Raw genomic sequence first — 27,818 nt, forward strand, 5'->3', positions numbered from 1 at the left:
CATTCTCATCTGTATGATACCCTGACTTGCAGATCTGCTTCACTAGACACAATAATTTACATTTTAACCACGGCAAACACTCTTTGCATGTGATAGAAATATGCACCATATTGCCATCTTTCAGTAAAATAGCACCAAAATAAACCTCTAGAAACAGTCATTTTAGAAATCCAACTGGATATGGCCGACCTGCGTCAAATACCAATAGGCCAATACTTTCAATTACATGAGGTGCACTTGATTTAACTCTGCCTGATAAAACAGGAATGAAAAGTGTAAACTCTGCCCATCCTGCGTTCTGGTCCATTTTTATGAAGCGCACCTTCAGTATTTGAAAGTAGGCCTATTTTACATAGTCTCACCATACATGGACTGAAAGTAGAGAACGGTTTTGGAAACTGAGAAGAAAGAGAAGGAGGAATTGATATTCATCCGTTTTTTTGTCCTCTTCCTTATATCCCACCATTGTCCAGTTGTCTTCTACATGGGCTAAAAACTAGATGGAAGTGATGAAAGGAGGCAGTGATATTCTACACCAGGGGTAGTCAAATCTTACCCTATGAGGTCTGTGCCAAAGATGGTGGATAAATGAAGACATTTCACTCAGGCCGTTTACCATCGTGCATAAAAAATAAAAATAAACATTCAGGTGAGAAATTGTGGGTGGAGGGAATTGCTCAAATATACATTACCAGTCAAAAGTTTGGACACACCTATTAATTCCAGGGTTTTTCTATTTTTTTTTTTACTATTTTCTACATTGTAGAATAACAGTGAAGACATCAAAACTATGAAATTACACATATGGAATCATGTAGTAACCAAAAAATTGTTAAACAAATCAAAATAGATGTTATATATAAGACCCAGAGTTACCTCTGCTGCATAGTACATAAGTTCAGAGTTCAAGTCACAGACACATCTCAACATCAACTGTTCAGAGGAGACTGAGTGAATCAGGCCTTCATGGATCAATTGCTGCAAAGAAACCACTACTAAAGGACACCAATAATAAGAAGAGACTTGTTTGGGCCAAGAAACACTGAGCAATGGACATTCCCCCACGACGCCAGGACAGCGGAGTCACTGACCACCTTCCGGAGACACTTGAAACCCTACCTCTTTAAGGAATACCTGGAATAGTATAAAGTAATCCTTCAACTACTACCAAGGCGACCCCTCTCACAGGTATGCTTTCACTTTTCAGAATTAGAAGTGTGTGGGCACGGGATGAAAATTGTAAATACAATAAAATAAAATATGTGTCCTATGTGGGATTAGAACTCGCGATCATTGACCTACGAGCAAACTGTCTTAGCAGACTGTGAAACCAATCAGTCAAATGAGTTGGGAAAACAAATACAAAGAATTGACATGACCACTATTGTCATCTATTTCTTGTTATGATGGATGTAGCTACAAATTTAAACATATAATCCTCATAGCCTACATTTATTTTTGTTGGTAAAGCACATAGATGTGTATAAAACGGTAAGCAAAAACGTAGAATTTGGTCACATGTGGAAATGTGCCTTACTGCCTTTTGAATTTTGCGTAACGTCAGTAGCCTAGTCAAGGAACAATAATGTAAAATACACTGAGTATACCAAACATTAGGAACACCTTCCTAATATTGAGTTGCACCGCCCCTTTTTGCGCTCAGAACAGCCTCAATTTGTCAGGACATGGACTCTACAAGTTGTCGAAAGAGTTTCACAGGGATGCTGGCCAATGTTGACCACAATACTCCCCACAGTTGTGTCAAATTGGCTGGATGTCCTTTGGGTGGTGGACAATTCTTTATACACACGGGAAACTGTCGAGCATGAAAAAACCCAGCAGCATTGCAGTTCTTGACACAAACCTGTGCGCCTGGCACCTACAAGCATACCCTGTTCAAAGACAATTCAATATTTTGTCTTGCATATTCACCCTCTGAATGGCACACATACACGATCCATGTCTCAATTGTCTCAAGGCTTAAAAATCATTTTTTAACCTGTCTCTTCCCCTTCATCTACACCGATTGAAGTGGATTTAACAAGTGACATCAATAAGGGATCATCTAGAAGGGAGTGTATTTCATACCGAACCCCTCCCTTGAGATGACGTAGATGAGAGTGGCGGTCGGTGCCGTTGAATTTTAGCATGACCTTATTTCTATTTCAACAAATTGGATGACAGTCATTCATAATCCATTTGCCCAGCTCAATGTAACATTAAAAGGTTTAGGCTACTAAATGATACTCAAATTTCCCTATACCCATCATGAGGTTGCTACAACCTAGCCTATGAATGAAAGTTTACAACGTAGGTGCACAGGTGAAGAGAAATTTGAGTAATCAAGGTCACAGACATTGACACATTCAACACCGCCTTCCACAATCTTGCCTGCATCTAGCTGATCTAGGGTGTAATCATTAGTCCAACAGTTGCAAACAATAGTGTCTAGTGGACAAATTCAGGTATGTTTATCCCCGTTTCGTTCTGTTTGCTTCCATTTAAGAAACATTTTTCAACAGAATCGGCGGAATGAATACACCCCTGATCACACGCAAACACAGTCACTTTAATAGCAGCCACATAAAAACAGCATGACCCTTTTGATTGTTGGATAATTCCTTCTCGCATCTACGCGCTCTCCTCCTCTCACCTTTTCCCTTCGCTTGTGGACTTCAGTGCACAACACATCAGCTGTCTGTGACCATGCAAAAAAAACTTTCCAAGCCAAACCTTCATATCATAACTGCTAACCACTACACACAGCCTACATCATTGTCACCATATTAGCTAATTTCAAGTCAACATAGCTACTAGAACTAAAGCGTTAGTAAACCAGCTACAATCATGCAGTACAGTTAGCAAGCAGTTTAGCAGTTACACCAGCAGGCCCGGTGGCAATACATTTATAAAACCAAAAGCTTACCTTGGCTTGGAAGAGTTCCAGTGTTGGATACCCATAGCCAGCTAGGTAACATAGCATCCCTCTCTGTTTGAAACAGGTGTTTGAGTAGGAATTCGCTAGCTAAGTGAAAATAATACTAAATATAGCTAGCTCTCTCTCGCTTCTCCTTCCTTTTTGAAGAAATGTATTTGTTCAAAACTGTTCAACTATTGTCTTTCTCTCTCTTTGAGTCAACTACTCACCACATCTTATGCTTTCAGTACTAGATTCTCTGATACTTTGATTGGGTGGACAACATGTTGCAAGAGCTCTGACAGGTTGGAGGATGTCCTCTGGAAGTTGTCATAATTACTGTGTAAGTTTATGGAAGGGGGTGAGAACCATGAGCCTCTTAGGTTTTGTATTGAAGTCAATGTACCCAGAGGAGGATGGAAACTAGCTGTCCTCCGGCTACACCATGGTGCTACCCTACAGAGTGCTGTTGAGGCTACTGTATACCTTCATTGCAAAACAGTGTGTTTTAATCAACTATTTGGTCATGTGAATATATTTAGTATAGTTTTATATAAAAAATAATCACTTTGTTAATGTTTCACTATGTATTTATTTTTGAAATTCACTGAGGAGGATGGTCCTCCCCTTCCTCCTCTGAGGCGCATCCACTGGTAGATGACCTACATCACAATTTCAATGGTAAAGTTGAACTGCTATGGGCAAAATAGCTACATTTACTACTAAAATACATACATATATAATTCTTGCAATAAACTGTCTAAATGAAGAACAGAATTTACGTGTTTTAACTAACCTAAAACAACGTTGTTTTCATGAAAGTTACTCTTTAAGGGGGTGGCTCTCCCATAGACACAAATGCAATAGCAGCTGGGTCTGTTCTACTTAGTTTGACTTCCATTGAAACGGATGTCTCGCTTCCTCTTCCATCTCTGGTCTGTCCTACTGCTGGTTTTCTGTTCTACCTGATAATTAATTACACCACACCTGGAATTTTCTCCTCTCCTTATACCACTAGATGTAGTCAAAGTCTGATCCCACTGTCGTTCAGCAGGCTATGATTACCATTATGAATGTGTAAAGAACATCTCTCTCTCTGTCTCTCTGTCTCTGTCTCTGTCTCTGTCTCTGTCTCTGTCTCTGTCTCTCTCTCTGTCTCTCTCTCTCTCTCTCTCTCTCTCTCTCTCTCTCTCTCTCTCTCTCTCTCTCTCTCTCTCTCTCTCTCTCTCTCTCTCTCTCTCTCTCTCTCTCTCTCTCTCTCTCTCTCTCTCTCTCACACAATGATTCACACATTTCATTGTTAGCTGTCATTTGAACAGGGACACATTTGTGTTCAGCAAAGGCCCACACAAATATATACAAGCGCCAGCCCCCCCACACACACAGTCTCTCTCTCTCTGCCCCCCCCCCCCCCCCCACCCCCACCCCCACACACACACTCAATGAAATCTGTCATGTCTATTTTCCTTACACCTCTGCCTCCCATAATGGCTTATTTGTTCCTTGCTCACAGAGCTATTAGACACATGCCGTGTTATTGGAAATGAAAGAGGATTTTGGAAATCAAGCTTCCTCCTCGGGGGATGGGAGAGAGCAGAGGTCACACTGTGTTACATGATCAGAAAGAGTGCCCCTTGACCTCTGTCTGTCTCTGTCTCCCTCGCTTAGTTTCTTTGCTCCACTCTCTTTATTTCCTTCCCCTCTCTCTCTCTCTCTCCTTCCTCCCCTCTCTTGCTTCCCTTTCCATCATTCCCTCCCCCCCTTCTCCCTCTTGCTTGTCTGAAGTTTTAGAACACCTACTCATTCAAGGGTTTTTCTTTATTTTTACAGAAAAACACATGTCAAAAATGTTATACATTTATTTGCATTTTAATGAGGGAAATAAGTATTTGACCCCCTCTCAATCAGAAAGATTTCTGGCTCCCAGGTGTCTTTTATACAGGTAACGAGCTGAGATTAGGAGCACACTCTTAAAGGGGGTGCTCCTAATCTCAGTTTGTTACCTGTATAAAAGACACCTGTCCACAGAAGCAATCAATCAATCAGATTCCAAACTCTCCACCATGGCCAAGACCAAATAGTTATCCAAGGATGTCAGGGACAAGATTGTAGACCTACACAAGGCTGGAATGGGCTACAAGACCATCGCCAAGCAGCTTGGTGAGAAGATGACAACAGCTGGTGCGATTACCGTGTCTGCAGTAACATAGCAGGTGTAAAAGAAAGCTATAGCAAAGTGAGTTTTCAAAACTTTTATAACCATGACTAGAGACAGAGAGACTGTCAACGAATACAGCAAAGAGCTGCTGTTTTTATGAGTGAGTTCATGTTACAGTTTTTTATCAGCTCTCTCAACACTTTCTATTCAACACTTTTATAATCCATAAAATGCGCGTTCTCCCTACTTCCACTCGCATTACAACCACCACTGCAATTGCAATGAATAAGTATGAAAGTGTATCGACTGGCTTCCATTGTTATTATTGGGTATTTTTTTAATATCAAGGAATATTTCACTTCTCTGGTCATAGGAGTAACAACATGAATTAGTGCATGAGGCAGAAATAATGTGGTGTGACTCGAGTATCGCCATCAGTTGGAAGACGATGTCCCTTTTTGGTCAGTGTCAGCCAAGGAAAGGGAGAGCGAAGGGACGTTGAGAGGCGTACCCGAGTGGCGCAGTGCATCGCAGTGCTAGCTGTGCCACTAGAGATCCTGGTTCGAATCCAGGCTCTGTCGTAGCCGGCCGCGACCGGGAGACCCATGGGGCGGCGCACAATTGGCCCAAGGTAGAGGAGGGAATGGCTGGCAAAGATGTAGCTCTGTTGGTAGAGCATGGCATTTGCAACGCCAGGGTTGTGGGTTAGATTCCCACGGGGGGCCAGTATGAAAAAATAACGTATGCACTCACTAACTTTAAGTCTCTCTGGATAAGAGCGTCTGCTAAATGACTTAAATGTAGATGTCTGCTGCCCTCTCACTTCGCTGAGACTGACCATCAGATGCAGGCTTGATCAGCCTAGTAAAATAAAGCAAATAATTGAAATGCATGCTCACTCAGCTGTGCCTCACAAGTACAACAACAACTGGCCTATTACCGGTGTGATCATAAAGCCTACCTATATTTTTTTAATGGTCTGAGAAGAACAACAATGCATTGGCAGGGCAATTGAAGCAAAGTGAACATGTGTTGATAATGTTTTGGGCCTACAGCCTACTGCACGAACCTCATTACTACAGTACTGTTTTTAATAGACTTACAGTACGTTTTTAAAATAATGTATTCACTGCTTGAATACCTCGGCCTCATCACAAACATCCCCACCGAGAAGACCACCCTCAACCTCACGCACAGAGTCTAACAGAGACAGTAACGACATTACCCTGGTACACACAGAAAACACATGATAAACAGTCTCAGTTATTGCACAAAACAGACACTCTTTCTCGACTCCCTGGTCAACCCGAGCCAACTAGCTATTGGTGTCCTCCGGATCCCATGCCATTCCCCAGTCTCTGCTGTTACTTTCAGTGGTGGAAGCGGTGGTTGCACCTCCCCTCGTGGCTGCTCGAGCACCCTCCTCACAGGCTCAGGCAGCACCTCTTGGACCTCCCTCCTCGCCAGCACCATACACGAAGTGAGTCCCGCCTGCTGTGCCAACTCTTGGGGGGTTTTCCACCCCCCACTCTCCGGCAGCCATAGGTCCGCTAGTCTCCTGATGCCCGCTGCCATTAAATATCCCTACAGGGTGGCTGAACGAACAGACCTTAAAAAGGATCTGTGGGTTGTGGAAGATGGGCTCCTCCCACGTCCACGGCCCAGGTGCCACACATCCCTCAGTACCTCAGCTTAAAACTCAGAGCCCCCTGCTGTGTTTAGCCTCTCTGGTCTGATGAGGAAAATCTGCCGGTCCAGCCCTAAACCGTCAACCCTCCTCAACAGAGCACATGCTCGTTCCCTCCAGCCAACATCTGTGTGCATTCCGCTTTTAGTCTGAACGATGCCACCCTGCTCTCCAGGTCCCCCAGGCCTTGTCCCCCCTCCTGAACAAGCAGGTACATCCCGCCATCCTCAGCCAGTGATGACCAGAAAAAATCCATCAGTTTAGGCTGCAGGTCCGCAAGTAGACCGCTGGTAGACCGCTGGGAGGGGGGGTTGAGAACGGCCAATTTATGCCATAGGGATGATGTCGCCAAGTTGTTGATGATCAGCACCCTCCCTCTGTATGACACTTGGGAGAGGAGCCACCAGCCTCGACACCACCACTTGTGACACTCTCTCCCAGTTCTTCCTGACTAACCTTCCTAATAATAATAATAATAATATGCCATTTAGCAGACGCTTTTATCCAAAGCAACTTACAGTCATGCGTGCATACATTTTTGTGTATGGGTGGTCCCGGGGATCGAACCCACTACCTTGGCGTTTCAAGCGCCGTGCTCTACCAGCTGAGCTACAGAGGACCACTGACTAGTTACACACCCAGAATCTGAAACCGCCTGAAAGCTGCGGAAGTGCTCTTTCCCTCCATGCCCCACATAACAGAGCCTCACTCTTGCCCCAGTTTACCCTAGCCGAAGACTCCCCCCCCCGTACAACTTTGAACTAGTCTCCAGGGCCCGTAGGTCCTGCTCATCCCTAACCATCACAGAGACGTCATCAGCATAAGCTGACACTGCTATGCCTGTCCCCAACCCTATGCCTGTCACACATACACCTGGAGCCTCTTGCGTAGCAGGCCCAGAAATGGCTCAATAGCAAGAGTGTATAGCTGCCCCAACAGAGGGCATCCCTGGGAAATGCCCCGCCCTACCCAGACTGGTCTACTGAGCCTTCCCCCCCCTTGACCATACATGAAGCCCCATACAGCATTTTAACACAGGCCACAACATTTTCCCCACAACCAAAAAGATATAACACATTGAACAGATATTCGAGGCTCACACTATCAAAGGCTTTCTCCTGGTCTAAGGAAACCAAAGTTCACATTTGAGAGCCTTGACAGGTCCAGATTGTCTGTGATTAAGCGTCCAGGTACACAGTACGTTTGGTCCTTGTGCACAACAGAGTCCAGGTGGGACTTGAGTCTGTTAGCGAGGACCTTGGCAAAGACCCTATAGTCCACAGAGAGCAATGCCACAGGCCTCCAGTTCTTTCGGTCACTCAAGTCCCCTTTTTTGAGCAGGAGAGTTAAAGCCGCCCGCCAACAGCTTAGCGGCAAGTCCCCTACCCTGACACACACACGGAAAACAAGTCCTGTTCAATGATTCCCCAGAACGTCCAAAGGCAGAACGTCAAGCCCCAGGGCGCAGCCGGGGGCCATCTGAGAGACAGTGACAGAGAAAGTTTAGGAAGGACTGTGAGCAAAGCCCGAGAACACACAGGATCACAGAGTTGTGCCCTATACTCCACAGCCCGCTCCCGCATCTCCCCACAACAGAAGTTACACACACGCCCATCAGACAAATGGTTTCCCCACTCCAACCCAATATAATATATAATATATATATATATATATATATAAAAAGAGCTGGGAGCATCAATCTCTTTCAACATGGAAAATCTAGCTCTTACAAGTGATCCTTTTGCTTTCGTTTGAAAGAAAGCACCCAGGTCCCTGTGTAGTTCAGATAGATTTGCTTGCAGCCTCACTCTACCTTGCCCCACCAGCTCTGCCTCCACCTCATTTGTGCTACGCTTAACTGCATTTGTTACGATAATAATCCATATAAAGTACAGTCATTTGTTAAATTAGAGGCACATGTGAAAGTGAAACCATTGTTGAAATACTATAAAAGACTGAGATAATGGGAAATGGAATGAGAGGCTGATCTTGCGCTGCTGGAAGATTTGGCACACACTGCATTTTGCAGAAAGCGTGTTTTTAGAGACAGGTGGGACTTTTTTTTTGCAGAAAGTACAGATTGGCTCATCGGATACTGTTTTCCAAAACATTCTGTTGCTATTCACCCTATGGTTTTTGGCAGTGGGAGCTTACCGATTGGGTATCTCACAACCCTCAATGAGCCAATGTTTTGGATGCAATCATCAGCAAAACAAACTGTAAAATACAATTTCTATACACCATCGCACAGGTTGATGGCAAAGAATATGCAATGAATGGGGGACTGCTAAATACGAAGAGGAACAATAGACAGCAACCACATTGCCACAAAAGCACCATCCCAAAACGAGTTCAACTATGTGAACAGAAAAGGTTTCCACTCTTAATGTAGCTATGTTTTTATTTTGACAGGCCAAATAAAACCTTTTGGTTGTACCCAATCTAGACACTAGCACCTCTATAGTGAGGGTAAAAAGTATTTGATCCCCTGCTGAGTTTGTACGTTTGCCCACTGACAAAGACATGATCAGTCTATAATTTTAATGGTAGGTTTATTTGAACAGTAAGAGACAGAATAACAACAAAAAAATCCAGAAAAACGCATATCAAAAATGTTATGAATTGATTTGCATTTTAATGAGGGAAATAAGTATTTGACCCTTCTGCAAAACATGACTTAGTACTTGGTGGCAAAACCCTTGTTGGCAATCACAGAGGTCAGATGTTTATTGTAGTTGGCCACCAGGTTTGCACAAATCTCAGGAGGGATTTTGTTCCACTCCTCTTTGTGGTCCTCTGTAGTTCAGCTGGTAGAGCACAGCGCTTGTAACGCCAAGGTAGTGGGTTCGATCCCCGGGACCACCCATACACAAAAATGTATGCACGCATGACTGTAAGTCGCTTTGGATAAAAGCGTCTGCTAAATGCCATATTATTATTATTTTGCAGATCTTCTCCAAGTCATTAAGGTTTCGAGCCTGACGTTTGGCAAATCGAACCTTCAGCTCCCTCCACAGATTTTCTATGGGATTAAGGTCCTGAGACTGGCTAGGCCACTCCAGAACCTTAATGTGCTTCTTCTTGAGCCACTCCTTTGTTGCCTTGGCCGTGTGTTTTGGGTCATTGTAATGCTATAATACCCATCCACGACCCATTTTCAATACCCTGGCTGAGGGAAGGAGGTTCTCACCCAAGATTTGATGGTACATGGCCCCGTCCATCGTCCCTTTGATGCGGTGAAGTGGTCCTGTCCCCTTAGCAGAAAAACACCCCCAACGCATAATGTTTCCACCCCCATGTTTGACGGTTGCGATGGTGTTCTTGGGGTCATAGGCAGCATTCCACCTCCTCCAAACACGGCGAGTTGAGTTGATGCCAAAGAGCTCCATTTTGGTCTCATCTGACCACAACACTTTCACCCAGTTTTCCTCTGAATCATTCAGATGTTCATTGGCAAACTTCAAACGGCCCTGTGTATGTGTTTTCTTGAGCAGAGGGGCCTTGCGGGAGCTGCAGGATTTCAGTCCTTCACGGCGTAGTGTGTTACCAATTGTTTTCTTGGTGACTATGGTCCCAGCTGCCTTTAGATCATTGACAAGATCCTCCCGTGTAGTTCTGGGCTGATTCCTCACCGTTCTCATGATCATTGCAACTCCATGAGGTGAGATCTTGCATGTAGCCCCAGGCCGAGGGAGATTGACAGTTCTTTTGTGTTTCTTCCATTTGCGAATAATCGCACCAACTGTTGTCACATTCTCACCAAGCTGCTTGGCGATGGTCTTGTAGCCCATTCCAGCCTTGTGTAGGTCTACAATCTTGTCCCTGACATCCTTCCATTCCAGCCTTGTGTAGGTCTACAATCTTGTCCCTGACATCCTTGGAGACCTCTTTGGTCTTGGCCATGGTGGAGAGTTTGGAATCTGATTGATTGATTGCTTCTGTGGACAGGTGTCTTTTATACAGGTAACAAGCTGAGATTAGGAGCACTCCCTTTAAGAGTGTGCTCCTAATCTCAGCTCGTTACCTGTATAAAATACACCTGGGAGCCAGAAATCTTTCTGATTGAGAGGGCGTCAAATACTTATTTCCCTCATTAAAATGCAGATCAATTTATAACATTTTTGACATACGTTTTTCTGGATTTTTGTGTTGTTATTCTGTCTCTCACTGTTCAAATAAACCTACCATTAAAATTATAGACTGATCATTTCTTTGTCAGTGGACAAACGTACAAAATCATCAGGGGTTCAAAAACTTTTTTCCCTCACTGTATTTCAGTCTTAGCTTTTTCTGGTTGCAACTTTGTATTTGATGGTACGGCATTGCATATTCCCCACATGCTTTAAAGGGATGATTTTGGCCATATATGGTTAATTAGGGGCGTTTCAAAATGCAAATAGCCAAGGTCGTGCACGAGCACTGAGGCTGAGTACAATTGGTATTTATCAATGGTTATCTCCGACTGGTGTGCGTATGACGCTCGTAGGAATGTTTGATAAATCACACTTTTTCTATGCGTACGAACATTCCGTTCGTACGTAGTTTTTTAGAATAGTTTCTACGCAATATTGATTACATTTTACATTTTACATTTACGTCATTTAGCAGACGCTCTTATCCAGAGGGACTTACAAATTGGTGCATTCACCTTATAGCCAGTGGGATAACGACTTTACAATATGTTTTTTTTTTTTTTGGGGGGGGGTTGGGGTAAGGGGGGGGATTACTTTATCCTATCCCAGGTATTCCTTAAAAAGGTGGGGTTTCAAGTGTCTCCGGAAGATGGTGATTGACTCCGCCGTCCTGGCGTCGTGAGGGAGCTTGTTCCACCATTGGGGTGCCAGAGCAGCGAACAGTTTTGACTGGGCTGAGCGGGACCTGTGCTTCCGCAGAGGTAGTGGGGCCAGCAGGCCAGAGATGGATGAACGCAATGCCCTCGTTTGGGTGTAGGGACTGATCAGAGCCTGAAGGTACGGAGGTGCCGTTTCCCTCACAGCTCTGTAGGCAAGCACCATGGTCTTGTAGCAGATGTGAGCTTCAACTGGAAGCCAGTGGAGTGTGCGGAGGAGAGGGGTGACGTGAGAGAACTTGGGAAGGTTGAACACCAGACGGGCTGCGGCGTTCTGGATGAGTTGTAGGGGTTTAATGGCACAGGCAAGGAGCCCAGCCAACAGCGAGTTGCAGTAATCCAGACGGGAGATGACAAGTGCCTGGATTAGGACCTGTGCCACTTCCTGTGTAAGGCAAGGTCGTACTCTGTGAATGTTGTAGAGCATGAACCTACAGGTTCGGGTCACAGCCTTGATGTTAGCGGAGAACGACAGGGTGTTGTCCAGGGTCACGCCAAGGCTCTTTGCACTCTGGGAGGAGGACATAACGGAGTTGTCAACCGTGATGGCGAGATCATGGAACGGGCAGTCCTTCTCCGGGAGGAAGAGCAGCTCTGTCTTGCCGAGGTTCAGCTTGAGGTGGTGATCTGTCATCCACACTGATATGTCTGCCAGACATGCAGAGATGCGATTTGCCACCTGGTTATCAGAAGGGGGAAAGGAGAAGATTAATTGTGTGTCGTCTGCGTAGCAATGACAGGAGAGGCCATGTGAGGATATGACAGAGCCAAGAGACTTGGTGTATAGCGAGAATAGGAGAGGGCCTAGAACTGAGCCCTGGGGGACACCAGTGGTGAGAGCACGTGGTGCGGAGACAGATTCTCGCCACGCCACCTGGTAGGAGCGACCTGTCAGGTAGGACGCAATCCAAGAGTGAGCCGCGCCGGAGATGCCCAACTCGGAGAGGGTGGAGAGGAGGATCTGATGGTTCACAGTATCAAAGGCAGCAGATAGGTCTAGAAGGACGAGAGCAGAGAGAGAGTTAGCTTTAGCAGTGCGGAGAGCCTCTGTGACACAGAGAATAGCAGTCTCAGTTGAATGACCAGTCTTGAAACCTGACTGGTTTGGATCAAGAAGGTCATTCTGAGAGAGATAGCAAGAGAGTTGGCTAAAGACGGCACGCTCAAGAGTTTTGGAGAGAAAAGAAAGAAGGGATACTGGTCTGTAGTTGTTGACATCGGCGGGATCGAGTGTAGGTTTTTTGAGAAGGGGTGCAACTCTCGCTCTCTTGAAGACGGAAGGGACATAGCCAGCGGTCAAGGATGAGTTGATGAGCGAGGTGAGGTAAGGGAGAAGGTCTCCGGAAATGGTCTGGAGAAGAGATGAGGGGATAGGTTCAAGCGGGCAGGTTGTTGGGCGGCCGGCCATCACAAGTCACAAGATTTCATCTGGAGAGAGAGGGGAGAAAGAAGTCAAAGCATAAGGTAGGGCAGTGTGAGCAGGACCAGCGGTGTCATTTGACTTAACAAACGAGGATCGGATGTCGTCAACCTTCTTTTCAAAATGGTTGACGAAGTAATTCACAGAGAGGGAGGAGGGGGGGGGGGGGGGGGGGTGGAGGGTTCAGAAGGGAGGAGAAGGTGGCAAAGAGCTTCCTAGGGTTAGAGGCAGACGCTTGGAATTTAGAGTGGTAGAAAGTGGCTTTAGCAGCAGAAACAGAGGAAGAAAATGTAGAGAGGAGGTAGTGAAAAGATGCCAGGTCCGCAGGGAGTCTAGTTTTCCTCCATTTCCGCTCGGCTGCCCGGAGCCCTGTTCTGTGAGCTCGCAAGGAGTCGTCAAGCCACGGAGCAGGAGGGGAGGACCGAGCCGGCCTGGAGGATTAGGTTAATATTGTGGAGTAACTACAATGTTGTTGATCCATCCTCAGTTTTCTCATATCACAACCATTAAACTCTGTAACTGTTTTAAAATCACCATTGGACTAATGGTGAAATCCCTGAGCAGTTTCCTTCCTCTCCGGAAACTGAGTTAGGAAGGACGCCTGTGTCTTTGTAGTGACTGGGTGTATTGATACACCATCCAAAGCCTGATTAATAACTTCACCATGCTAAAGGGATATTCAGCATCAGTTTTTTCTTCCACATCTACAAATCTGTGCCATTCTTTGTGAGGCATTTAAAAACCTCCTTGGTATTTTTGGTTGAATCTGTACTTGAAATTCACTACTCTATTGGGGAACCTTACAGCTAATTGTATGTGTGAGGTACAGAGATGGGTTAGTCATAAGAAAATCATCTTAACCACTATTATTGAACACGGAATGAATCCATGCAACTTATTATGCAATTTGTTAAGCACATTTTTATTCCTGAACTTATTGAGGTTTGCCATAACAAAGGGGTTGAATACTTATTGACTCAAGACATTTCAGCTATACTGTTGTATTAATTTCAACACATTTCTCAGCAACACAAAATCTCAATTTAATCTATTTAAAATTCAGTCTGTAACACAATAAAATGTGGAAAAAGTTAAGGGGTGGGAATACTTTCTGAAGGCACTGTATATCAGAGGAGGCTGGTGGGAGGAGCTATAGGAGGATGGACTCATTGTAATGGCTGGAATGTAATAAATGGAACGGTATCAAACACATCAAGCATATTTGAAACCACTTTTGACTCCGTTCTATTTCTTCCATTCCAGCCATTACAATAAGTCCGTCGGCCTAAAGCTTCTCCCACCGACCTCCGCTGCTGTATATTGTATAATGGTGTGTATAGACGGTATATGAATAGGAAAGGTGTGTACAGCAGTAGTTAAATAGGATGAGCCATGACTCTAATACTGTATATACTGTACATATAAAGTGGATAAAACAGTATGTAAACATTATTAAAGTGACCAGTATTCAATGGCTCTATGTACAGTGGGGAGAACAAGTATTTGATACACTGCAATTTTGCAGGTTTTCCGACTTACAAAGCATGTAGAGGTCTGTAATATTTATCATAGGTACACTTCAACTGTGAGAGACGGAATCTAAAACAAAAATCCAGAAAATCACATTGTATGATTTTTAAGTAATTCATTTGCATTTTATTGCATGACATAAGTATTTGATACATCAGAAAAGCAGAACTTAATATTTGGTCCAGAAACCTTTGTTTGCAATTACAGAGATCATACGTTTCCTGTAGGTCTTGACCAGGTTTGCACACACTGCAGCAGGGATTTTGGCCCACTCCTCCATACAGACCTTCTCCAGATCCTTCAGGTTTCGGGGCTGTCACTGGGCAATATGGACTTTCAGTTCCCTCCACAGATTTTCTATTGGGTTCAGGTCTGGAGACTGGCTAGGCCACTCCAGGACCTTGAGATGCTTCTTACGGAGCCACTCCTTAGTTGCCCTGGCTGTGTGTTTCGGGTTGTTGTCATGCTGGAAGACCCAGCCACGACCCATCTTCAATGCTCTTACTGAGGGAAGGAGGTTGTTGGCCAAGATCTCGCGATACATGGCCCCATCCATCCTCCCCTCAATACGGTGCAGTCGTCCTGTCCCCTTTGCAGAAAAGCATCCCCAAAGAATGATGTTTCCACATCCATGCTTCACGGTTGGGATGGTGTTCTTGGGGTTGTACTCATCCTTCTTCTTCCTCCAAACACGGCGAGTGGAATTTAGACCAAAAAGCTCTATTTTTGTCTCATCAGACCACATGACCTTCTCCCATTCCTCCTCTGGATCATCCAGATGGTCATTGGCAAACTTCAGACGGGCCTGGACATGCGCTGGCTTGAGCAGGGGGACCTTGCGTGCGCTGCAGGATTTTAATCCATGATGGTTTAGTGTGTTACTAATGGTTTTCTTTGAGACTGTGGTCCCAGCTCTCTTCAGGTCATTGACCAGGTCCTGCCGTGTAGTTCTGGGCTTATCCCTCACCTTCCGAGGTTGATTGACCGTCATCTTGAACTTCTTCCATTTTCTAATAATGGCTCCAACAGTTGTTGCCTTCTCACCAAGCTGCTTGTCTATTGTCCTGTAGCCCATCCCAGCCTTGTGCAGGTCTACAATTTTATCCCTGATGTCCTTACACTGCTCTCTGGTCTTGGCCATTGTGGAGAGGTTGGAGTCTGTTTGATTGAGTGTGTGGACAGGTGTCTTTTATACAGGTAATGAGTTCAAACAGGTGCAGTTAATACAGGTAATGAGTGGAGAACAGGAGGGCTTCTTAAAGAAAAACTAACAGGTCTGTGAGAGCCGGAATTCTTACTGGTTGGTAGGTGATCAAATACTTATGTCATGCAATAAAATGCAAATTAATTACTTAAAAATCATACAATGTGATTTTCTGGATTTTTGTTTTAGACTCCATCTCTCACAGTTGAAGTGTACCTATGATAAAAATTACAGACCTCTACATGCTTTGTAAGTAGGAAAACCTGCAAAATCAGCAGTGTATCAAATACTTGTTCTCCCCACTGTATATAGGGCAGCAGTCTCTAAGGTGCAGGATAGAGTACCGGGTGGTGGCAGTGACTAAGGTTCAGGGCAGGGTACTGGGCGGAGGCCGGCTAGTGGTTAACAGTCTGATGGCCTGGAGATGGAAGTTGTTTATCAGTCTCTCGGTTCCAGCTTTGATGCACCTGTACTGTCTCTGCCTTTTAAATGGTAGCGGGGTGAACAGGCCGTGGTTTGAGTGGCTGAGGTCTTTGATGATCTTCTTGGCCTTCCTGTGACACCGGATGCTGTAGATGTCATGGAGGACAGGCAGTGTGCCCCCGGTGATGCGTTGGGCTGACCGCACCTCCCTCTGGAGAGCCCTGCGGTTGCGGGCAGTGCAGTTGCCGTACAAGCTGTGATACACACCGACAGAATGCTCTCGATGGTGCATCTGTAGAAGTTTGTGAGGGTCTTAGGGACCCAGACACATTTCTTCAGCCTCCTGAGGTTGAAGAGGTGCTGTTGTTCCTTCTTCACCATGCTGTCAGTGTGGAGGGACCATTTCATGTCCTCAGTGATGTGCACGCAGAGGAACTTGATGCTTTCTAGCCTCTCTCCACTGCAGCCCGACGATGTGGATTGGGGCGTGTTCTCTCTGCTGTCTCCTGTAGTCCACGATCAGCGCCTTCCTTTTGTTGACATTGAGGGAGAGGTTATTTTCCTGGCACCACTCCGCTAGGGCTCACACCTCCTCTCTGTAGGCTGTTTTGATGTTGTTGGTAATCAGGTCTACCACTGTTGTGTCATCAGCAAAGTTGATGATTGAGTTGGAGATGTGTGGCCACGTGGTCATGAGCAAACAGGGAGTATAGGAGGGGGCTGTGCACGCACCCCTGTGGGGACCCCGTGTTAAGGATCAGCATGGCAGAGGTGTTGTTGCCTACCTTCACCACCTGTGGTCGGCCCATCAAGAAGTCTAGGACCCAGTTGCACAGGGCGGGGTTCAGACCCAGGGCCCCGAATTTAGTGATGAACTTGGAGGGCGCTATGGTGTTGAAGGCTGAGCTGTAGTCGATGAACAGCATTCTTACATAGGTATTTCTCTTGTACAGGTGGGATAGGGCAGTGTGCAGTGCAATGTAGTGGGGTCTAGGTGGTGGGTAAGGTGGAGGTGATATGATCCTTAACTAACTTCTGATGACAGAAGTGAGTGCTACTGGGTGATAGTCATTTCACTTTCCTGGGTACAGGAACAATGGTGGACATCTTGAAGCAAGTGGGGACAACAGACTGGGATATGGAGAGATTGAATATGTCCGTAAACACTCCAGCCAGCTGGTCTGCACATGCTCTGAGGACGCAGCTTGGGATGCTGTCTCGGCCGGCAGCCTTGCGAGCGTTAACACGCTTAAATGACTAACTCATGTCAGCCACGGAGAATGAGAGCACACAGTCCCCATGAGCGATGGGGGCCCACATTGGCGACTCAATGTTGTTTTTCTCAAAGTGGGCGAAGGTGTTTAGCTTGTTGTGGTGCGAGGCATCGGTGTCCACGACGTGGCAGGCTTTCCCTTTATCATCTGTGATTGTCAGGAGTCTCTGCCACACATGTCTGAGCCGGTTAAGTGCAACTCCACTTTGTCCCTGTACTGTCATTTTGCCTCTTGGATTGCCTTAAGGAGGTCATAGCTGGTATGTTTGTACACGTCCATGTTCCCAGTCACCTTGCCATGGTTAAATGCAGTGGTTCGCGTTTTCAGTTTTGAGCGAATGTTTCCATCTACTCACGGTTTAGGTTTGGATAAGTTCTAATCATCACAGTGGGAACAACATCCTCTATGCACTTCCTGGTGAACCCAGTCACCGAGTCAGTGTATACAGCGATTCTATTCTCATAGGTGAACCGGAACATTTTCCAGTCCGTGTGATGAAAACAGTCTTGAAGCATCGATTCCAATTGGTCAGACCAACGTTGAACAGTTCTTATCAAAGGTGCTTCCTGCTTAAGTTTCTGCCTATAGTTGGGGAGGAGCAGAATGGAGGCGTGATCTGATTTGCCGAAGGGAAGGCAGGGAAGGGCCTTGTAGCCGTCCTCGGGAGGGAAAGTAGCAATGATCCAGAGTCTTCGATGTGCGTGTAGCACAGGAGATGGGTTGATAGAATTTTGGTAGCGTTTTCCTCAGATTTCCTTTATTAAAGTCCCCAGCTACAATAAATGCAACCTCATATGTGGTTTCCAGTTTGCATATATTCCAGTATAGTTCTTTGAGAGTTGTCATGGTGTTAGCTTGAGGGGAATATACACGGCAGTGAGGATGACGGAAGAAAATTATCTCTGGAAGTAATGCGGTCTGCATTTATTTTGGTGACCATCTTTTCATTTCATGTTGTCTTTTTTATTACATAGGGGGTTACAGGTACAAAAACAATCAAATAAATGCATATAAAGATTAACCCCGACCCACCCGGAAACCATGCTTCCCATCCAGCCTAATATTTAAATTCAAGCACTTCGAAATGAATTTTTCATACTTTGCTGTAGAAGCATTTAACTGCAGGGACCTCCCACATCACATGAAGGAATGTGCCAACCAATTCAATTTGATCTATGGACCATACTTTTTTAATAGCTAGCTCAGAATATGAGTTTTCCAAAAGTTGTTTATAGTTTTCAAAAGTTGAAACTTGTATCTCATTATCGTAAATTATAGATACGTATAGCCAGTTATAATTGTTATGGCTTAGCAGATAATAAGAAAAGATTATCAGTATTTACCTGGCTAAAAGAGAAGGAATATAATATCCATCGTTTGCAGGAAACTCATTCAACAGTGTTAGATCTCCCATGGGCAAAGAAATTCAAAAGGGGTGATGATATTAATTAACATTAATTTTGATCCGAATGTGCAAATTGTCCAAACAGATCCTCAAGGTAGATGGATGATTTTAAATATGTTATTGGACCATAAACAGATTTGGCTCATTAACCTATAAGGTCCAAATAATGAGGATCCACGCTCCGTTGAAAATATATATAGTAATTGATCAACCCTACAAGCAATGCAAGACTATATCATAATGGTGGGAGATTATAATATGGTTTTAAATACCTCAATGGACCGTAAAGGAAATCACACTACAAACTATCACCCTCCCGCACTTAAGGAAATCACGAATGTCATGGATATATTGGAGCTAGTGGATATATGGAGGCTTACATATCCTGACCTAGTGAGATATATACATGGCGGAGACTCAATCAAGCTAGTCATCTTGACTACTTTCTTATGTCATTCTCTCTGGCACCAAAGGTTTAAAAAGTGTTGATAGGGGACAGAATGCGGTCAAACCATCAAATAATTTGCATATATATTACTCTTATAGAATTTCCATGTGGGTGAGGATATTGGAAATTGAATCAAAGCCTATTGGATGATAACTTGTTTTCAAAGCTGTCATCAAGGCAAAGGGTGGCTATTTGAAGAATCTCAAATATAAAGTATATTTTGATTTGTTTAACACTTTTTTGGTTACTACATGATTCCATATGTGTTATTTCATAGAATTGATGTCTTCACTATTATTCTACAATGTAGAAAATTGTAAAAAATAAAGAAAACCCCTTCAATGAGTAGGTGTGTCCAAACTTTTGAAGGGAGACAATATGATTAACAGATGCCCTTGGCACCCGACTAAGAGCACGCGAAAACCACTTGCAAACTTACCAAATGAAACAACTCCTTCCAGATCTGCTCATCCGTAATGAACGGAGGCAGATTTACTACTACTACTCTTATTGACAGTGTCGAAAGAGGTGAAATTGGCAACAACACCCCTCTCACAAAAATCCCACCTGCAATTAGCTGGCTAACAAACTCAACTTTTACATAAACACAACCACAGCTTTTTGTTCATTCGGGATGCAGACCGCCAGCAGCTCTTTCTCCATTTTGACACCATTCTCCGGGATGCACCTGATCCCATGTCGAAGTGACAGCGTCCCCTCCCCACTCGGCTGAGATGACAGCGTCCCTCCCGGAACTCTAAAACAATATACAGTGGAAACTAATAAAACAACAATGCGTTAACCCTCCACCGTGAAAATAGAGAAAGTTAGAAAAACACACAAAAATCAAGAAAACTGCAAAACAGAGAGAGAGAGAGAGAGAGAGAGAGAGAGAGAGAGAGAGAGAGAGAGAGAGAGAGAGAGAGAGAGAGAGAGAGAGAGAGAGAGAGAGAGAGAGAGAGAGAGAGAGAGAGAGAGAGAGAGAGAGAGAGAGAGAGAGAGAGAGAGAGAGAGAGAGAGAGAGAGAGAGAGAGAGAGAGAGAGAGAGAGAGAGAGAGAGAGAGAGAGAGAGAGAGAGAGAGAGAGAGAGAGAGAGAGAGAGAGAGAGAGAGAGAGAGAGAGAGAGAGAGAGAGAGAGAGAGAGAGAGAGAGAGAGGAGACAGGAAGAGATTGGTCCAACAAGGGGGGCAGAGAGAGACGCAGAGAGACAGAGAGAGACCCAGAGAGAGAATTAAAATGAGTGGACAGTGGTTGCATTACAGAACACAACCGAGTCTGCTGATATTGAACAATTTCAGACTTTTTCCACATTCAGGCTTGAGTCCAAGGTTCAGACTCACCGTTCCTCTTTCCATCCTCCTCTTTTCCCTGATCCCAGGGGTAGGGGGTGCAGAAGTGGAAGTTGGGGTCAGCGGCACATATTCAGAGGCTCAGAAAAGCTGCTTATCCTGACTTTGTTTATGCCCCAAGTCTCCCGCTTCTTTCAGATCCTTCCAGCTATGCTCCACAATACAGGACACACAAACACACACAATGGATAAATACTCGCAATTACAATCAAATCAAATACACCAAACCACTGGTGTATCAAGCCAAAACATTCCCAGTCCATTCTCATGCAGTTGTATCAAGCCAAAACATTCCGAGTCCATTCTCAAACACATAGTACGACATCGACTGCAGACAGGAGAAGCCTATAACCAACAGATGATCCAGATGACCTGATTAGCTATCCTCTCCATCTCTGTTTCTTGCCAGTGTCACCTGTCAACAGAAGAGAGAAAGAGAGGGAGGGAGAGGAAGAGGGTGACAGGAAAAAAGGAGAGAAGTGCAGAGGTGGAGAAGAGCTGCAGCAGAGTAGGTGGCAGTTAGATTGTGTCCCTGTGACTGAACACGTCGTCCATGTGCCAATTAGGCTGGCAGCGAGTTGGCAGGAAACGCACACATACACACTCATATATATGCACATACACTCACATATTTGTAAAAGGACACACTCGCATATAACAACCCCAGTCCTCATCAAATGAGCCCAATGTCACCATACAGATAATATTAGACTCGCTTCAGGAAAGTGTGTAGAGCGTCACTACTTCACAGGACAGCCATTTGAACGTAAATGCGTTTTCTGGCAGAAATGCCTTTTGGAACATGTGAACTTTCATGTGCCTTAATAACAAACTTGCATGCCATCTGTAAATATGAATACAATTCTTAAATTACGAGCCTAGTTGGTTTAGCCACAGAAAAAGACAGGAACCTTCCCGCTAGCCATGATTGGCTGAGATAATTAATGGGCTGAATATGCTGAGAGATGAGTTTGGATTGGTCTGCCATGTAGCACGCTTCTGTCTATTTAAGCTGGTCGGTATGTGTAGGTAATCCGTTCTAACGCGGCCTTTAAAAAAAGATATCACGTGGTAGAACTGCATAAGTGTTGCTCTCCACTTTCTGGAGGACCGAGTATTGAAATCAGTGGAAATAGAGTATGATAGCTAAGGGGATGGAGAAAACACCTGTCTCTGGATTACATCTTCAAACTAAGGGCAACCATGGCATCTGTGACAGAGAGGGAGACGCTTCCATCCATGTATACGGGTAAGGTAGTCTAGTTAGCTACATTTTCAGATATTACACGTTTCTAATTTTGTCAGAAAGTCGTTTTCATTTCAAGTTAAAGTGTACTGTTAGCTAGCTAGCTAACATTAGCTGGCTGGCTCGCTAGCTAACGTTACGTGTATGATCTGTGTAGTAATATTATTTGTATCTCAGAGCCATTTGCTTTGCTAGTTATAGCCTAATGTTAGCTAGCTAACATGAACCTGGTTGGTTAGCTACCTGCAGATTCATGCAGGGTAGTAACGTCATGAGTTGGGATTATGGTTCATTGTTAAACAAAAGACTCCACTATGCAAGTAACCATTTCAATAGAATGTTCATGTCAACTCGAGAACTGTTGATAGACATAGCTGGTAAATTTGCTCCGGCTATCTACTCTGTTTTCAGAGCACTCTCGTCTGAGTGTGCCAGAGCACAGAATAACTGACAAATTTATGAACGCTCAACACCTGTTGAACATGGCCGGTGTCAGTAAACGTTGACAAAAAAACATAATTAAATTGTTGCCAGCAGCACAGTTGCAGTCACCAACGCTCTTGATAACATAAAAACAGCCTAACCAGCTCTGCTAGGGCGAGTAAAATGGTCAGAGTGAGCTGTTCTCTCATTTGTGTCTGGAAGTAGCTAGCAAGCCAATGTTAGCCAGTTTGCTTGGGTGCTTGATTGCTGTTGTTAGGACAGAACCCTAATCGGATCAACCCTCATCCTCATATGCAAATCCTTAAAGAGATGGGTGGGGCTAGAGCTTAAGAGGGTGTGAACGATGCTGAATTGGTGTAGACAAAGAAGAACTCTCCAATAGGTGTACCAATTCAAAGGCAATTTTCTCAAAAGTGAGGTTACAAGTTTTTCAACTTTCAAAGCAGAATTACTTTCCCATTGTTCCTCAACTGTAGCGTATGATATACCATTTTCTAGCTCTGTGATGAGTACTGAGTATTCAAAGAGGCAGGACGCAGATGCAGGAATTAACAAGGTCAAGGTTTACTTAAGTGACAAAGAGAAATAACAAAGAGAGAGTAAATTACACGCAGCTAAACCCTCACACACAACATCATAAAGAACAGTCCAGGGCTAAATAGGGGTGGTGATGACATGATGAGGTGCAGGTGTGGTAGAAATTAACTGGCCATGACCTGACGGCATCCGTCTTCCATTAACACCCCCTGAGGACTGATCCGGTATCCCAGGAAGGAGATGGCCTGTTGGTGGAATTCGCATTTCTCCCCCTTCACCAACAGGTTGTGTTCCCAGAGGCGTAGGACAGCTCGGACGTCCCTGACGTGCTCCTCAAATGTAGCCGAGTAGATCAGGACATCGTCGATGTACACCACCAACTGTCTACTCAGCATGTCCCGGAACACGTCATTGATGAAGGACTGGAACACAGAAGGTGCATTGGCGAGGCCGTAGGGCATGACGCAGTATTCATAGTGGCCTGAGGTAGTGCTGAATGCCGTCTTCCACTCGTCTCCTTCCCGGATTTGGATCAGGTTGTAGGCACTCCTCAGGTCCAACTTGGTAAAGTACTGGGCCCCTCGTAGCTGCTCGATATCCGACGGAACCAGACGGTAGTGGTGACTGCGTTCAGCCCCCTGTAGTCAATGCATGGTCTCAGTCCTCTGTCTTTTTTGGCCACGAAGAAGAAGCTGGCGGAGGCAGGAGATGTAGAGCATCTGATGAACCCCTGTTTCAGGGTCTCCGCCACATACTTCTCCATGGCCTCAGACTCCACCATGGAAAGGGAGTAAATGCGATTCTTCGGGGGGTGTTGTCCCTCCAGCAGGTCAATGGCGCAGTCCCAGGGCCTGTGAGGAGGGAGATACATAGCCTTTAATGAAGAGAGGACATCGGAAAGATCTGCATACTCACGTGGAATGTTGGGCTGGAGGGCGGACTCCGGACTCTCCACTGACGTGGAACAACAAACCACCAGCAGGCAGGTCTTCCGGCATGAGGTGGACCAGGCTGTGATCCTCTTGGTGCGCCAATTGATGGTAGGGTTGTGTAGTCTGAGCCAGGGCAATCCCAAGACGATCCGTTGAAGGGGTGACGTGATGATGTGGAATGACAGCTCCTCGTGGTGCTCCGGTAGTGTGGGAATGGTGATGGTGATGGGGAGAGTGACGTGCGTAATGGTGCCTGATCCAAGGGGTTTATTGTCCAGTGAGGTGACGTGTAGCGGAGATGGCAGTGGCATGGTGGGCAACCCCCATTCAGAGACCAGCTCCCTATCTATAAGGTTCCCCGCTGATCCGGAATCTATCATAGCAGTAGAAATAGAATAACCAGTAACCGTTATGGGAACTAAAAACAATGGTTTTGTGATAGGAGCTGACGTAACACTCAAGGAGCGGCGACGGGAGTCATACCACCTAGATAGGGAGCCGCCAGGAGATCTGTGGTCCGTGGTGGTGTAGGGGGTGCTGCCCACCTCCATGGGTGAGGACTCAGAAGCAGGGTGGCTTCCATAGCTCAGATGGAGTGAGCGTCGAGGCTCCGTGAGGTGTTGGGAACGCAGTCTCTCTCTCAACATGTCGTCAAGACGGATGGACGTGGTGATGAAGGTATCAAGGTCCATCTCGTCGTCCCGACATGCGAGTTCCGTCTTGATGTTCTCCCGTAAGCCTCTCCTAAAGGCCGTGCGCAGAGCACGGTCATTCCAGCCAGAAGATGCTGCCACCGTGCGAAAGCTCAGAGCGTTCTTGTACGCTGACCCCTCTTTGATGTAGATGGAGGAGATGCTCACCCTCGTCCTTTCCCTCCGTGGGATGATCAAACACCGCCCTGAACCGAGCGAGGAAGGTGGGGTAGGGTAGCGCCACTGCCTCCTCTCCTTCCCAGACTGCCATGGCCCAATCCAGCGCCTTTCCTTTAAGTAGCGAAATCACCAGCGCTATCCTGGCTTGGTCAGATGGATATGCCCCAGGCTGACGCGCCAGATAAAGTAAAACCTGTAGCAGGAAGCCGCTACATTTAATAGTTTTACCGTCATAGCGCTCCGGTAGGGCGAGGGTTCCCGCAGAAGTGGGTGATAGCACGAGAACAGGTGGATTTGGGGCACTCGCCACTCCCTGAGGTGGAACCGGAGCGCTGGGCAGTTTATGCAGAGTTTGGAGCACTTACTACATGGCGGCATTCAACTGGGCGAGCTGCTGCTGGTGCTGGTCAATGCACTGGGAAACTCCTGCTGCATCCATTTTCGTTTGGTGTGTGATTCTGTGACACGTACTGAGTATACGAAGAGGCAGGACGCAGGAATTCAAGTTCAAGGTTCAAGGTTTACTAAACAATGACGAAGAGAAATAACAAAGATAGAGTAAATGACACACAGCTAAACAATCACACACAACATCATAAAGAACAGTCCAGGGCTAAACAGGGGTGGTGATGAGATGATGAGGTGCAGGTGCGCTGGAGGTGATTAGGTGCATTGGGTTTCCATTCCGGTGTTACAGAGGTGGTGCGCTCAGACCGGTGGCTCAGTAGACCGGCGAATCAGAGCGCCAGAGGGGACAACGGGAGGAGACGTGACAAGCTCTGACTCTCTACTTTTATCCAATGTAAAAAACACCATTTCAAATTTTGCTACATAAGAGCGAATCGAGCCGTTCGGTCACATATATCTTAATTTGATCATCCTGATGTTGCAGGAATTTTCCTGCACAGCTTATAGTGTATTCGAGATTTAGAAATTATTCTAAAGTTCGTAATTTCTTGTTTTAAGTTTCAGACTTGATTTGCCCTCACGAAAAATGTATCAACCTAGCTGGGATACACATGTAGGATCTTAATTTGAGCCAGTTTACTACAGCAGGAAAATAATAAACATTTTGTAGGAGTTGAAATTTCAAAGTAGAAAGAAGCCTTTCTAAACCTCAAAATTACAACAAGTTTTACATTTCCTGGTTGATCAAATTAAGATCCTACGCCTTTATGTCCAGTTGTTCCAATGAAACAAGTCTGGACAGGTAAGGCATTGGTCACTCATGGGTTAGGGGATAGGGTGCGTGTGTGTGAGAGAAAATGTGTGTGTTAGTGTGAGAGAGAGAGAGAGAGAGAGAGAGAGAGAGAGAGAGAGAGAGAGAGAGAGAGAGAGAGAGATATTTTCCTGATTCTTTTGTGGAGTGTCTCAGTGTTATAGGTACAGTAGGTGGAGACTGCGTAGTACAGATGTGTAACCATTGTGAGGAAGGTCTTTACATAGCCTTGATGGAGTTTTGTATAGTATTTGGAAAAACCTATTCTTGATATTGACAAAGGGCTTCTGTGTGTGTGTGTATGTGTGTGTGTTTCTAGACCTCGACAAACCCGTGCTGACGGTGCACCAGACCATCAGTGATGTGCGCGGGAGCTATTACCAGGAGAAGACGGTGTTCTTGCGCTGTACGGTCAACTCCAACCCCCCGGCCCGCTTCATCTGGAAACGTGGCACCATGCCCATAGAGCAGAGCAAGGATACCGGAGTGGACATCTATGAACCGCTCTACACACAGGTACTGTACGAGGAGTGGACCAAACACAAGCACACAAGTTCACACTCCAAATTCACCACAACCTATAGAACAGTATGGACACAGGCTCACGGCATACACATAAACATGCACAACCATAGAGATAGATAGAGGACTCATCTTTGTACCTGTGCCATTATTTTAAAATGGAGACATCAAAGACGCCATAGTCAATTTTCTTGTTTTGTTTTTGAAAAAAGCGTAAAGTTAATATTGGTGATTTACCTCTTACTGCAGTGCTGAGGTCCTGAACCAAATCTAGTGTGTCATTCATTTATTGTGGTCACTAGATGGCTTAAAGCCATTTACAAACCACAGGCAACCCAATTTACAATTTGAAGAAGACAGTGCTCTGATCATTGGCTGATCGCTCCCAACCCATAGGAATCCCCACCAAGTTGACTACTTTAAAATGGTGGTCTTCAATGGCAACGCCCATGCTAAAATGGGTTATATCCATCTAGTCCTGTATATATCTCTATGACCACAACCCATAAGAGAGAGCATTTCTACCAGCCGCTCTACACACAGGTAATGTATGTATGAGGATAACACACAGCTTATACACCATATGTAACTGGGTAGAACCGTCGACCTATTGTGAATGCACCCTTGTTGGTCTGCCAGTGCCAGGTGGCCCTTCATTGTGTTTACATTCACACTTCACCTCAACTCATAGAACAGCACATGGATACAGACTCCCATACATGGGCCTACTCACAAACATACACATGCTCACTCATCACATCATATTGGACAAAGCAAGGATATTGGAGTGAATATCTTTGAACCGCTATACACACAAGTATACATTCAAAAAATAGAAAAAAAATTGACAAAAATGAATATTAAAAATAAATAAATAAATAAAAACAATAAACTAAAAAATAAATAAATATATATATATATATATATATAACAAATGACAATGAAAAATATACTATAATAATTAAAAAGAAAAAAATACAAAAAATAAATAAATTGTAAAGTGGTTGTCCCACTGGCTATCATAAGGTGAATGCACCAATGTGTAAGTCGCTCTGGATAAGAGCGTCTGCTAAATGACGTAAATGTAAATGTAATGTAATGTAAATTGTAGTATAGGCACACACAAGTGCACACACACTAACATTCCAGACTAAACATAAACAGTACAGCAAGGATAATTAAGTAGAACATACTTTGTATACCAAATACAGACCTTATCCATGTGATGTGTTCATCCTTGAACACTTCACACTACACACACACACACGCAGACACGCAGACATTCACATGTACACAGCACTTAATCTGTTCACATGTTAAAAAACACCTTTGACTCACATTCCATTCCTGTCAAAGCTGAGCTTCTAGACTCAAAGCACAAG

At 45.0% G+C, this 27,818-nt stretch overlaps 1 protein-coding gene across 1 annotated transcript in view; it reads left to right on the forward strand.

Moving 5' to 3' along the window:
• Window positions 1-27,818, forward strand: part of LOC311145544 (MAM domain-containing glycosylphosphatidylinositol anchor protein 1-like) — a gene marked incomplete at its 3' end in the record, with an annotated part of 411,583 nt that overhangs the window by 211,656 nt on the left and 172,109 nt on the right. The window contains exon 5 of the mRNA XM_084181813.1: window positions 26,234-26,430. Coding sequence (XP_084037939.1) covers window positions 26,234-26,430 — 197 coding nt within the window. The remainder of the gene's footprint in view (window positions 1-26,233; window positions 26,431-27,818) is intronic.

Source organism: Coregonus lavaretus (genome assembly GCF_964263955.1).
Source record: "Coregonus lavaretus genome assembly, chromosome: 18".
Lineage (NCBI taxonomy): Eukaryota > Metazoa > Chordata > Actinopteri > Salmoniformes > Salmonidae > Coregonus > Coregonus lavaretus.